General features: G+C 38.1%; 1 protein-coding gene across 1 annotated transcript in view; it reads right to left on the reverse strand.

Moving 5' to 3' along the window:
* Window positions 1-4,815: 4,815 nt before the first annotated feature.
* cdm (importin-13-like protein cdm) overlaps window positions 4,816-12,140 on the reverse strand; it is a 40,113-nt gene continuing 32,788 nt past the window's right edge. Inside the window, exons 14-18 of the mRNA XM_080273684.1 lie at window positions 11,232-11,369; window positions 8,280-8,496; window positions 7,715-7,876; window positions 6,037-6,208; window positions 4,816-4,924 (exon numbers count right to left, since the gene is read on the reverse strand). Coding sequence (XP_080129810.1) covers window positions 4,816-4,924; window positions 6,037-6,208; window positions 7,715-7,876; window positions 8,280-8,496; window positions 11,232-11,369 — 798 coding nt within the window. The remainder of the gene's footprint in view (window positions 4,925-6,036; window positions 6,209-7,714; window positions 7,877-8,279; window positions 8,497-11,231; window positions 11,370-12,140) is intronic.

Raw genomic sequence — 12,140 nt, forward strand, 5'->3', positions numbered from 1 at the left:
CCTCAGACTTATTCATACAATATCACTTGTTTCAAAATATGAGTATATTCCAGATTTCAACTAGTTCTTTCCATGACCCCTCCCAGTACTTACATTACCTATGCTAAAAATTGCACTTCTCTGTTCAACCTTCCCTTTGTACTGCATAATTCACCTCTGAAAGATATCTACCATTTTACTTTTAAACAGCCCAAAAGGCTCAGTATATTTCAACTACAGTACTCAGCATACAATTTTACAATAAGAAAAAAGATGTTTACTTAAATAAGTGACTGACAGGTTTATATTATCTCTCATACAATGCAAAAAATAAGCAAATAAATAAAAAATATAAATAATAATATTGCTAGCTGCTAAGCATTTGATCACCAGTACTACAAAACAGTAATTTACAACACACTGTAATAAACGGCTTCACTGCCTACACAAGTTTAATTCCTTCAGTTCAGATTTTTTTTTTTTTTAATTATTCTTGCAACTCTTGACAATTTTATTCAGGTAAAGTGAGACTTTGAACTGGAGGTGTTAGATAAATCATTCATCCACCCTTTCAGCAGAATAGGGCATCCTGAACTGAATATGATCGTCTAGTAGCTGCTACAATAATATAAAAGTGAAATTGTTGGGTTCAAGGGGTTAATATGTAGAATACAGAATGCCACAGGAAAAGGCTGCAGTTCAATTTCTGTAGAACAGCAGGACAACCAAAGATAATAAAGCAAATTTTATACACTAATTAGCAGTCAGGTTTAAGAATAAATGGTGTACATAAATAAGTGTGGTCAATAAATAAACAACAATTAAATACAATACTGCTGATAAGATATTATGAAGGAACTTCAGTTTATCTTAAAAAAAAAAAAAAAAAAAAAAAAAAAAAAAAAAAAGGGGGGGGGGGGGGGGGGGAGGAGTGGCATGGGAAGAAAGATGGAAGGAAATTATGATGTAGTGTAATCACACTTTGTTCTTATATGATACTAAAGACTCTGTATTATGCAATGTATAAGATACATTCTATATTCTCTCTAGTTCAAACAAACAAGAATATCCTGCAATAGCTTTGCTCAGCAAAAATTAAAGTTCAACCCTTCAAGTTAAGGATATCTTTTCTGGCTACCACCTGATATTAATACCCACTTCAAGACAAGTGTTACTGTACTGCAGCTCTCAAAGCTGCTTGATTTCTTGCTACCTTCCAAGTTCTTAAGACTGAGGTTCAGAAGAATTAGAAGAATCAATACATTTCCATAATGAGCACAAATGATGCTACATTTCCCCTAAAGCCCAATAACCATTCATGATTTGTGTGTGGAGGGGGGGGAATTTGAGAGGCTGAAAAATATAATATACACTGCACAACCATCTCATACAGACCTCCTTACCAGTATAAAAGAATTACAAGACTTTTTTTTTTTCTTTTTTTAAATAACAGTACCAGATAGAGCCAGGATTCTGAGGCTTGAATGATGAGTGAATGGAAGCGTGGACCATTGGACTGGGCAAACTTTGGCTGTCTGGACATGCTACTCCTCACCTTGCCCTTGGGTGGGTAAGGAGGTCCGGATGATGATGATGAACTGAACATGAAGAATGAGGTCCAACATCATTACATACAAAATGGTAAATGATAACAGCAGTCCAGGGTCATTACTGAATATACAGCTTGCAACCACCAGAGTTACAGGCTGGGATTTACCACCAAGTGCTGCATGTCACAATGGGATCAGTTATCTAATGTATTTCGTACAGTTTTGGAGTAAATTAATTCAAGAATGGCAGGAAAAAAAAAAAAAATCTCTAACTGCTGTCTAAATGAAAACATACCTATTTATGGCAGCCACAGGCAATAAATGCTGATGTGTATATCATTATTTTATAGAATGATTTCCCACCAATATCACCACTAACCAGAAATTATGAAATATACAAAATTCATTATACTGAGATGCAGCAATTGGAATTCTTGAGAAAGAAGGCGGCAAGTACAGTAATATACTGGTAGGTTAAACTTCCACCAACTGCTAGTATTCTCCATATACTTACTCCTGATATCACACACAGCATCTAGGACAATTATGTACCTTTTACACTGCAAAATACAGTACCCATAATTTTAAACTTGACTGTGCAGCAGTTTAGCTAAAACCAAATTTTGCCTTGCTGAGAAACAACAGCCACAAAAAGGGCAGGTAATGGAAATTGAGCTCTGCTTAAACAAAGCATGACAAGGTAACAATGAGAGGAAGAGTTGAATTTAAAGTGCAGCCAAAAAAAGTATGCATACTTCATGCAGGAAACAAGTATGATTATGGTATGTAAAAGTAAAGGGGATCTTTACTTCTCTTGCTTTGAAAAAATGTTCCTTTTTGTATCTACTATAAAAGGCCACCTCTCTAGTAACGTCTTTATGAAAGTACCACATACAGTGAATGATAATAAGCAAAATACAGCATGGAAGTATCAAACTTCTTTCTTTTGTTTCATGCATGTTTTAATGACCATAATGCTGTTGCTGTTGTTAATCAACACAGGTCTATCAGGCTGAGCAGAATTTTGAAACACACTAATTAACAGTTTTTTAAATAATTAAGAGTGTGAGAGATTAGTAACTACAACTGAAAATAGTACTGATATGTAGTCAGACTGTAGGTTAAGAAAAAAAAAAAAAAAAAAAAAAAAAAAGGCAATTAGGCAATACAGGTATAGCTGACTGCATAAACAAATTACATACCCAAGTGTGAATGTTTTCTGTACTATGCAGTTCACCTTGCAATAACATTCTGTATGAAGTATTTCTTGGCTGAACATTACACTGTGCAATTCATGTCATTAAAATCACAGTTTTAAGGATGAAGTATACAGTAAAAACACATCAATACATATATAAATAAAAATAAAGATCAAAATATATTTTACATTTCAAGTAATCTTCAAATACTGGATAAATTACCAACAAACATCTAAGTTAAATCTCAACCTGTTTTAAATTCTGGACAGCATTTAAACCACATAAAAATACAGAAAAAGTTCAGTAAATGCAATGAAGAATGCAAGAGGGGGTCAAGACTGGTACCGGTCATGGGAACCAAAGTATAATCTAAAAACCCTGATACAAGGTCTCATCAAATCACAATATGGATCTTGAATATATAACAAGATACATCTACTACTGCTAAAATTTCAATAACTTTGTCGGAAATTGATTTCAGCAATACAGAGAAAAAAGTTAATCTAATCCTAAATATTTACTTAGACAAGGTCAGGAACTTGCCTGCATTCCCTCACCACTCCCTGATTTTGGTAAATGTACAAACAGGTAATACTGCGAGAGGAAGAATGGTTTTCATCCCCTCAATGGAAAAAAAAAAAAAAAAAAAAAAAGGGGGGGGGAGGGGATGGGGGGCTGGACTGTCTGTCTGTCTCTCTGTCCTCTCTCTCTCTCTCTCTCTCTCTCTCTCTCTCTCTCAGATTTTCTACCCTAACTGGGGCTCCTTCCCTATACTCATGATATTCTGACTATAAATTTGCATAACACATATCTGGATGATTAATATAAAAAGTTCAAATTTTCATATAATTATACTGTGTGATAACTAACAGTACCAACTTGAGCTACAACATTTACAGACCGTATCACTTTTTGTCTCACAGGCTAAATGTCTGATACCTTGAGAAAAGAACGAGCATCAGCTATGGCAGAAGTGATTGTGTCTCCTGAAAAATAAATATATCTCTATACTAAAGTAACAACTGTAATATAACCTTACTTTTTGTAGCTATGTGGCATTTACCATTTCCTCAACATTAATAATGGGAAAAGCCACTAAAAAAAAAAAAAAAAAAAAGTGGGGGGTGGGGGGGCTTTTCCCATACCCATGCAACAGTAAGGTCTCCTCATCCTAAATATCACTCTGGAACTGATGAAGGGTCAATTAATTTAAAATTAGAAGAATCTTCTCCCCAATCAGTTTACCAAAAATGAAAAGAGCTGAGAAAATTTCAGCTGACAAAGACCTTAAGGTACCCTAGTCTATATGTTCTTTGCAGGTATCAGTAATTTACGGCCATTCTACCATTTGTCGGGGCTAAAGTATTAACAGCTAAATGATCCACTCATGCACTGTTTCTCTCATGCATTTTCTGAGCTGCTGGAGCAAATCACAGGTAACATAAACAGGGATGATAACCTTAGAATTATTATAGCTAGGAACAAGATATAAAAATAAAGCTGAGAACAAAGAATAACTTCAGGGTCAAGGAAGCCCATTCCCCCTATAACACGCAGACACAGTATAAAACTTCAAGGAAGGAATACAAGGAAGGAAATAACCGGAATGGACCAACACCAGGGGAAATAAAGAAGAGAATGAAAGGTGCTTCTTGATAACCTCTCCTAATATCAGGCTTAAGTATGTTATTTACAAGTGAGCAATGCAGATTAGAAATATGGGGAAAATTTTTTAGAGAGAAATAGTATGAACAATACAAAAATATAGTTATCAATAAAGGAAATCAGAAAAATGGAACACTGCACACAAAGCAATATAAAGAAAATCTGAATTTCACAAAGTTAGAATGGACTGTCACACAAAACACAACACTTCATAAATAAGGTAAAGGGGTACTGACTGGAGGTAACACACAAAACAAATAAAAAGGGTGCCTGTGTTTGGTAAAGGAAGGACGATGAAAGCAATGGGGAGGCGGAAGGAGAGGTAGTGACGGTGGAAAAAAGTGAGGTAAGGATTGCTGTTGGCGAAGCAGAGGGGGCATGGACATAACAAAGGATGCAAGGATGGGGTACTTGGAGTGGGGTCAGTGGAAGCCACGTGTCTGTGCCCCATAGTCTGTGCCTGCCAATCCCCGCCCAATTAATGCCAGGTCTGTCACGGCCTCCAAGATCCTGCGCTTATTGCCTCTGTTCCTGGAAAGATGGAGACAGAAAACAAAAAGTTAATTAAGGAAACTTATGTTCTGCCTACTCTGATAATGAGAAACATGTTGCGTATGATACGTAAAAGGAGTTAAAACTACCAGGTATTTGCTCTTGACGAAGACTATAACATAATCATCAGCACCAATCCTAACCCTTATTCCCCACCTAAAGATGCGGTAAAGTAAGATTCACAACTAGAAAAGAGTGTAAAAATATATGAGAAATATGGATAGTATGCCCAGTGACATGGACCACACAAACATTCACACATAATTCAATTCTATGAAATCCTGACTCCACTTCACAGGCCTGACCATTGCACAATTTTTTTTTTTTTTTTTTACACATGCAATTCATATATGGTACTCCTTTAGGCACTTTATCAATACAGTATAATAACCAAATTATTCCAGATCAAGAGGCTTTCTAAAATCTTGATTTGAATTCTCTACCATTACCATCAGATGAAAGTAGAGACATCCATCTGCTTGGCATTGCCATCAGATGAAAGTAGGGATATCCATCTGCTTGGCATTCCCATCAGTATTCATTGTACCCATGCTATAATTTATTATTCCACAATCATGGTTTTTCTTAGGTATGAAAATTCACCCGCAAACAATAACTGTTTCTTTTCGACAGGGACAGATTTACAGACCAAAAAAATATCAACTTTGGGGTTCAAGCGAGTTCAGCCTGAGTTAGCTTAGGTGACTGTAGGTTACCACAACACATTCTCAATAGAGAAGAAATAACGGAAACTAACCCAGGAGTTTTGGGGGAGAGTAAATATAAACAATATTCTTTCCTCTAGGCCTACACAGCCTTTTCAAAATTCTTTAACAGAAATGGCAATTTGGGAAATTTGGATATTGCGAACTGCACTATAAAAAAGAAAGAGAGAGAGAGAGAGAGAGAGAGTCAATCCCCTTGTCATGTGCTTCTCCAAACTGTTTCATACAATCAGTAGCTACTGAACCATTCACTAAGGCATTCACCTATTCTTACACTGCACATACTTCACTATCACAAAAATTCCTTACAGCATTCAACAGATTTCTATCACAACATACATTTGTCATATAAAATAAGATACTTACTTCAGAACTTTCTTAGCAAACTCCTCCTTCTGCTGGGCTGTGACACGTGGCAAGAGGAAAGTATCATCTGCCTGTACAGTTTTAAAGGTGCGTGCTAAATCATCCCCATACATCTTGCACAGCGCACACAGTACATCACTGAAGCTACTCAGACTGTGCCGAGGTGAATTACCTGGGGACAAGTAAGTAAAAGCATAATGATTCACCTATAAGCAAGTCACTCTTAAAATATATATTGAATCAAAATTCCAACAACATACTGCGCTTCATTATAACCAGCCCTTCAAATTAACACCTTTCCCTGAGCAATTAGATTCCAGTAGCACAACTGACCATTCTCACACAATGCATTAGCCAGACTAGGGCAGTTTTGTAATGAATTACAGTACAAAACAAAACACAAAACCAGGCTTCTTTGGTGCAAAAATCATGACTGGTTATAAACCAAATAATGGGAATTGATAATTAAATATCCAGTTTGATCTAGATCAGTTTGTTACTGTTACTGTTGCTTAACCCTGGTCTGTTTGGTTAAGTAGACCCATCCACAATAGGTAAACAACTTCTTCTATGGGGCTATCCTACAGCTACAGTACAATATATACATGATGTAGAGAACCGGCACCCCCTGAAGGCAGAAAACACCTCACCAGAGCCAGACCAGGGTCTCTCCTCATGGCCCAGTGAAGTATTATATAAGGAAGTTTGGCTCTCAGGTGGACATAGCAGCTCCTTTGCTCCACTCACACTACACTGCACCACCACATGTAAGCTCCTTGACAGTATATACATCCTTTTCAGCAGACAAGCAGAACTGGCAAATGCTATGCTTGGGACAATCATTGTGAAAATATAATACCGTAAAAGTCTTGTAATCTGAAAGGCAGGGGACTGAGGGTCTTTCAAACTATTGTTTTTTTTTTTTGGACTACTGGGAGGGACCTCTGAAAACATTAGAAATATGTACATGATCATTGAATAAATGCTTAAAATTATGTGAGTTATTGTTTTATTCACTGAAAATTAATAGAATGAAGCTGAATAGTTGCAGGCAAGTAAATCCACGTCCAAGAGCAAGTTCAAGCCAGATAAATTCATGGATAAAGCCCACAGAAAATAATCTATTTGATTCACTTAACTTTTCACTCAATTCACTCAACAGAAACTTGCTGTAATTCACTTAATTTTCACTCACTATACTTAAATTTATTACTGCACTTAAAATTATCTGCTGCCTTGAAAAACTCAAGAGTATTGGGATATTTGGATTATTGGTGGGTGAATTAAAGGACTTTTACTGTAAACTGAAGTATAGGCTTTCTGTTGGTCAATATGTGCTCTGAAAAACTTAGGAAGCACTGTTCATTCAATGTTTTCAGCTTACTGTAGTTCCCTCAACTTGGAGAGACTTAAGAGTAACATCCTATACGGTACTTCTGGTTAGGAAACAAAAAACTGATTATACAGTAGGCTATATAAAAATCTGCTGCCTGAAATTTAGTCATTCACTCTGATTCCAGTACTAGGATTAAATCTAAAAGTTACTGCATGGGGATTTTTTTTTTTTTTTAACTCATTACTCAAAGCCATGCTTAGTGTAGGTGCAGCAGCTAATACACTGTACATAAACCATAAGTCTAACCTTGACTGGTTAACACATGAAAAATGATATACTCACATATACAAAACATGAGGGTCTTAACAAGTGTATCTGTGTTGTGAGCTACAATAGGCTGAAGAGCACCCCCTGCTGGGTCCCTGCTCATGCTGATGAAGCTTGCTAGGAACTGTCCTGCTGATCGTACAGTCCCTTCCTCTGGTAGCTTCAGGGCCTCCACACCTGTTCCAGAGTACATTACTCTATTATTTAAAGCTCGAAATCTTTCTTATCCAACTTTCACCAACCAGTGTATGTCTATTAATGTACATTAACCAGTGTATGTCTATTCATAACACCATCAAGCAATGGCATAAAGATAACCATGCAAAGCCCTCAACTCCCTCCCCATCTCCTAAGAAGAGGAGGGTGGACTGCAGAAGGGCAACTTCAGCTTGCTGTCTGCCAGGATCACATCAAGATGAGCCTGGGGCCAAGACAACAACAATAAAAATTTGTTATTCACTCCCATGGTAGGCTAGCTATGGAAAAATAAATAAATAAAATAAAAATAATTTCAGGCCTCTCCATAAGTACATAAGAGCTTCAAATTACAAACAATACTGGATGGACAAATTTAGCTAACCTAAGTGGAAGAGTGGAGCAAGGCAAGCTGGGTTGGCTGTAAGAAGATGTGGAGTCTTTTTCAGAGTAGCTGTGAGGAGCGCGAGACATCCATGGACTGTATCAGTGTGGCTCCAAAGATCCTTGGAGGCCCGGCTGAGTGTGGTCGAGGTCACTACTCGAAGCAGCACCACCATGTTCGGCTCTTGGCTACCCTCTCGGCCAAACAGGATCACCAACTAGTGAAAGGCAATTATTCAAAATTAACAGTAAGTACAGTACTTTCTTTATATGGCAGTACACAGAACAAACCATACAATTACTGTAGAATTATTTCAAGTCCAAAATGAAAATATCACTTTCTTAATGAGAAATCACTTGCTGGAAGCCTGAAACTTCCAGTGATGTCAGTTTAAAAAACACATTTCTCCTAGGGATATGACAAACAAGCACGCACACATGGCTCATCCACAAGATGGTTTCATGAACTCAGGAAACTATGAAGTTAATTTAGCTTTCATCTCATTACCATCTCCCCTATCACTCTCCTATTTTTTATCTCCTTCCACAACAACTTACATGCCTTCCACTTTAGACTCAGGCTTCTTGCAAACCCCTTAATTATATATATACTTTTTCTTCTTAGTCTCTTCACCTCACCTCCCTTCTCCTCCATCTCTCCACACCCTCACTTCCTCTATTTCCAAACCAGTCAAACTATGCCTCCTCTTCCACAGCTAATTTCGTCTCTTCATTCCACCATGTTGTTCCTTTCACACTTTACTCTTTTCCTTACCTTACACTCCGTCTCACAAGCTGCAGATATTCTTCTGTGAACATCTTCCATCTTCTACCTCCTCCATTTGCTCCAAGTTATTTGTGCACAGTCATCTCTCCACTTCCCTCCACCAATCCTCCATTTATCCTTCCTCCTGCAGCTTCTCTACTACTCTCTTTACAACATCTTCCTCCTCTAGCTCAGTTCAACCAATACTTTTGCACCTTTATCCTCAATACTACTACACAGTGGTCAGACAGGTCACCATATATTCCCTCATATACTCAGGTACCAAGCAATGATCTCCACATTCAGTCATGAACACACACAATGCTTGTGCTGCCCAAGAAACAATTTCCTATTTAGAAGTTTGAAGAGGGTACATATTCACTCCTGTCTGTTTGTTTGTCCACCAGATATCTTAAAAAGTTATTGATGGATTTCAATGAAATTTTAAGGATAAATGCATCATGGGCCAAGATGAATTGATTAAATTTCTGTGGTGATCTAAGCTGTCTGGTATAGATGATGGCAAAGGTATGTGCTCTCATAGTGTGCTTAACTTGTTTATCCCTGCATCCTGAGCCTAATCAACCTCAAAATCTAACCAGACGAATACTTTTAAGGTGTCAGATTGGCACTTACGTCTACAGCAGTAGTCTGGCCTGATGAACAATCTCTAGGAAGTGCATACCTTTGCCTATGCCAATCGAATTTATTATTTATTCCTGTATCCAGACACGATTCCACCACAAAATGTACTTGGCACTTCTTCCACCTAATGCCTACCTATCCACAAATTTCACTGAAATTCAATAACAACTTTTTAAAATATCCTGTACACAAACAAACATAGGTGAACACACAACCTCCTCCAACTTTGTCAGCGGAGATAAAGATCCATACCATATACAGTATGTGCATTACCCTACGCAACGAGTTTTATACTGCCTAGCCACGTTTCTTAATCCTGCATTTATTTTTTTTTCAATAGAGCATTCCCTTTTCTAGCCACTTTCTTCTCTTACAGTCAAAAGCACATTACAACAGGTGGTTTGATGACCTAAATCCTGAGGCAAAGTTCAGGTTATTCTGTTTCATTTATAAAGGCTCCACTATGCTTGCATGTATTGGTCTTGGTCACCCGATGGCAGCTCTCCATGCTGCTCAATCTCTGACAGCCTCCTTATGCAGTCCCTTATCCCTGGGGTCACACTCTATGACCTCATCCCAGGTCATTTCAGTCTGCCTCTAGCAATGCTACCCCCAATGATAACATTTTTCATTTTCTGTACCCAATTGTCATCCTCCATCCTCTCCACATGCCCAAACCATCTCAACCTACCTCTCATCATCACAACACCAATACACTCCTGTCCCATCTTTCCTCTTAACATTTCCATTGTAAATCTAGCTCCCCCAGGCCTCGCATTCAAGGATGCATCGCACATTCACCTGGTCATTGTCACTTCTCTATGTTTGAGCCTGCGCATATCCTCTTCCTTTACTGCTCACATCTCATTTCCATACAGCATCACATTCCTAACACATGCCACATATAAAGATCCCTTAGCATGGAGGAAGAGCTCTCTCAATGTTGGGAGAGAACAGCTCCCTGAACCTCCTCAAACCACTCCTTACTCTTGCCACAAGCAGTAACATACCTTCATGCGAACCTCTCACAGCTGCTACACTCAAAACAGAGGGACAGGACTATATACTGAAGAAAAAAGATATGAAAAAGCTATTACTAAAGGAGACAACAAGTGATTTAGTAAGTGCTGAATATCAACAACGTAAAAAACTTACACCTGGGTTGACATTACAAAACAAGGCAAAGCATTAAGACACTGTGGAACACTTAGTAGGGTAGTTGGCAACACAAGCCAAGTGGCACTAAATAATAATATATATAGCATTACAGACAACTGACCGAAGGATGCAGTGGTTGTAGTAGTGGCTGTAAGTTGGCAGGGAGGTGGCATGAGGATGGGGTAAAAATGAAAGTACAAACCATTATTTCCTGATGGGTCTTGATTACATCATCTCCACATTTTTTCCTTTACCTTTTCTTAGCGAGGCTGTGCAAATTATAATAGGGAATATAAAAGTACTGTATGTACAGTACCATTTTTAGCGTAAGGCAAAAAAAAAAAAAAACAGGTTATTACATTATAATGTTAATTCTCCACTGACCTGCTTTACTAAATCTAATATGGTGGGGTTGAGAGAGGCTTCATACATCTGAGGTATAATTTCAAGGATGGCCGGGAGAATAGCAACACAATCATCCATCAGTGTGCCAATGCTGTTTTTGAGTAACTTGCAAATTGCCTGTAAAAACAAATCATTATTAAAACCAAAATCTATTCATACTGCGGCACAATAAGAACAATTAAACATTCTTTTTGTATAATATCAACCTTACTATGTTAAGTTTTCCAACCAGTTCCTTCATCATCAAGGCAAGACTTAAAGGATCTATAGGTTTCTACCACTGAGCCCATGTATAAATGACCACTACACTTACACATGTAAAGTGTTACCATGACCTTCCGTGTAAGTGGACACCACACAAGGGGAACCAACGAACCCATTATAACCAAGTATCACTCCGAGATTTGGGGGGGGGGCCTGGCCCCCATGCTGTCCTCCTCCACCACTTTGACAGCCTCTGGGGGGTGCACCCATGACGAAGACGCCACCGCTTCAGATCACTTGCCCATACAACATTTGGACACAACAAAGAAACCACCACCACAGTATATACACAATATATACATTCAGTGATGAACTATGCAAGCCCTGCTTGGGCTTCTAACCTCATTAAAAGACACTACAACACTCTACACCAAACAGAACAAGACCCTAAAAATAATCATTGGCTGCATAGCTACTACACTTACAGACCATCTACACCAAGAAACCATAGTCCTCAAAGTCAAGGATCATCTAGACATGAGAGGCACACAAATTCTTGCTGCAGCCTCCACAAACCCACACCATCCACTACACTACATGGTAGCACATCCACACACACCAAGGAACATCAAAACAATACCCAGCACACAATATCATACACAAATACTGTCATCTCTCCCCTCT

This window comes from Coenobita brevimanus, chromosome 55 (assembly GCF_032717465.1).
Source record: "Coenobita brevimanus isolate Jiangsu-jjx chromosome 55, ASM3271746v2, whole genome shotgun sequence".
Taxonomy (NCBI): Eukaryota; Metazoa; Arthropoda; class Malacostraca; order Decapoda; family Coenobitidae; genus Coenobita; species Coenobita brevimanus.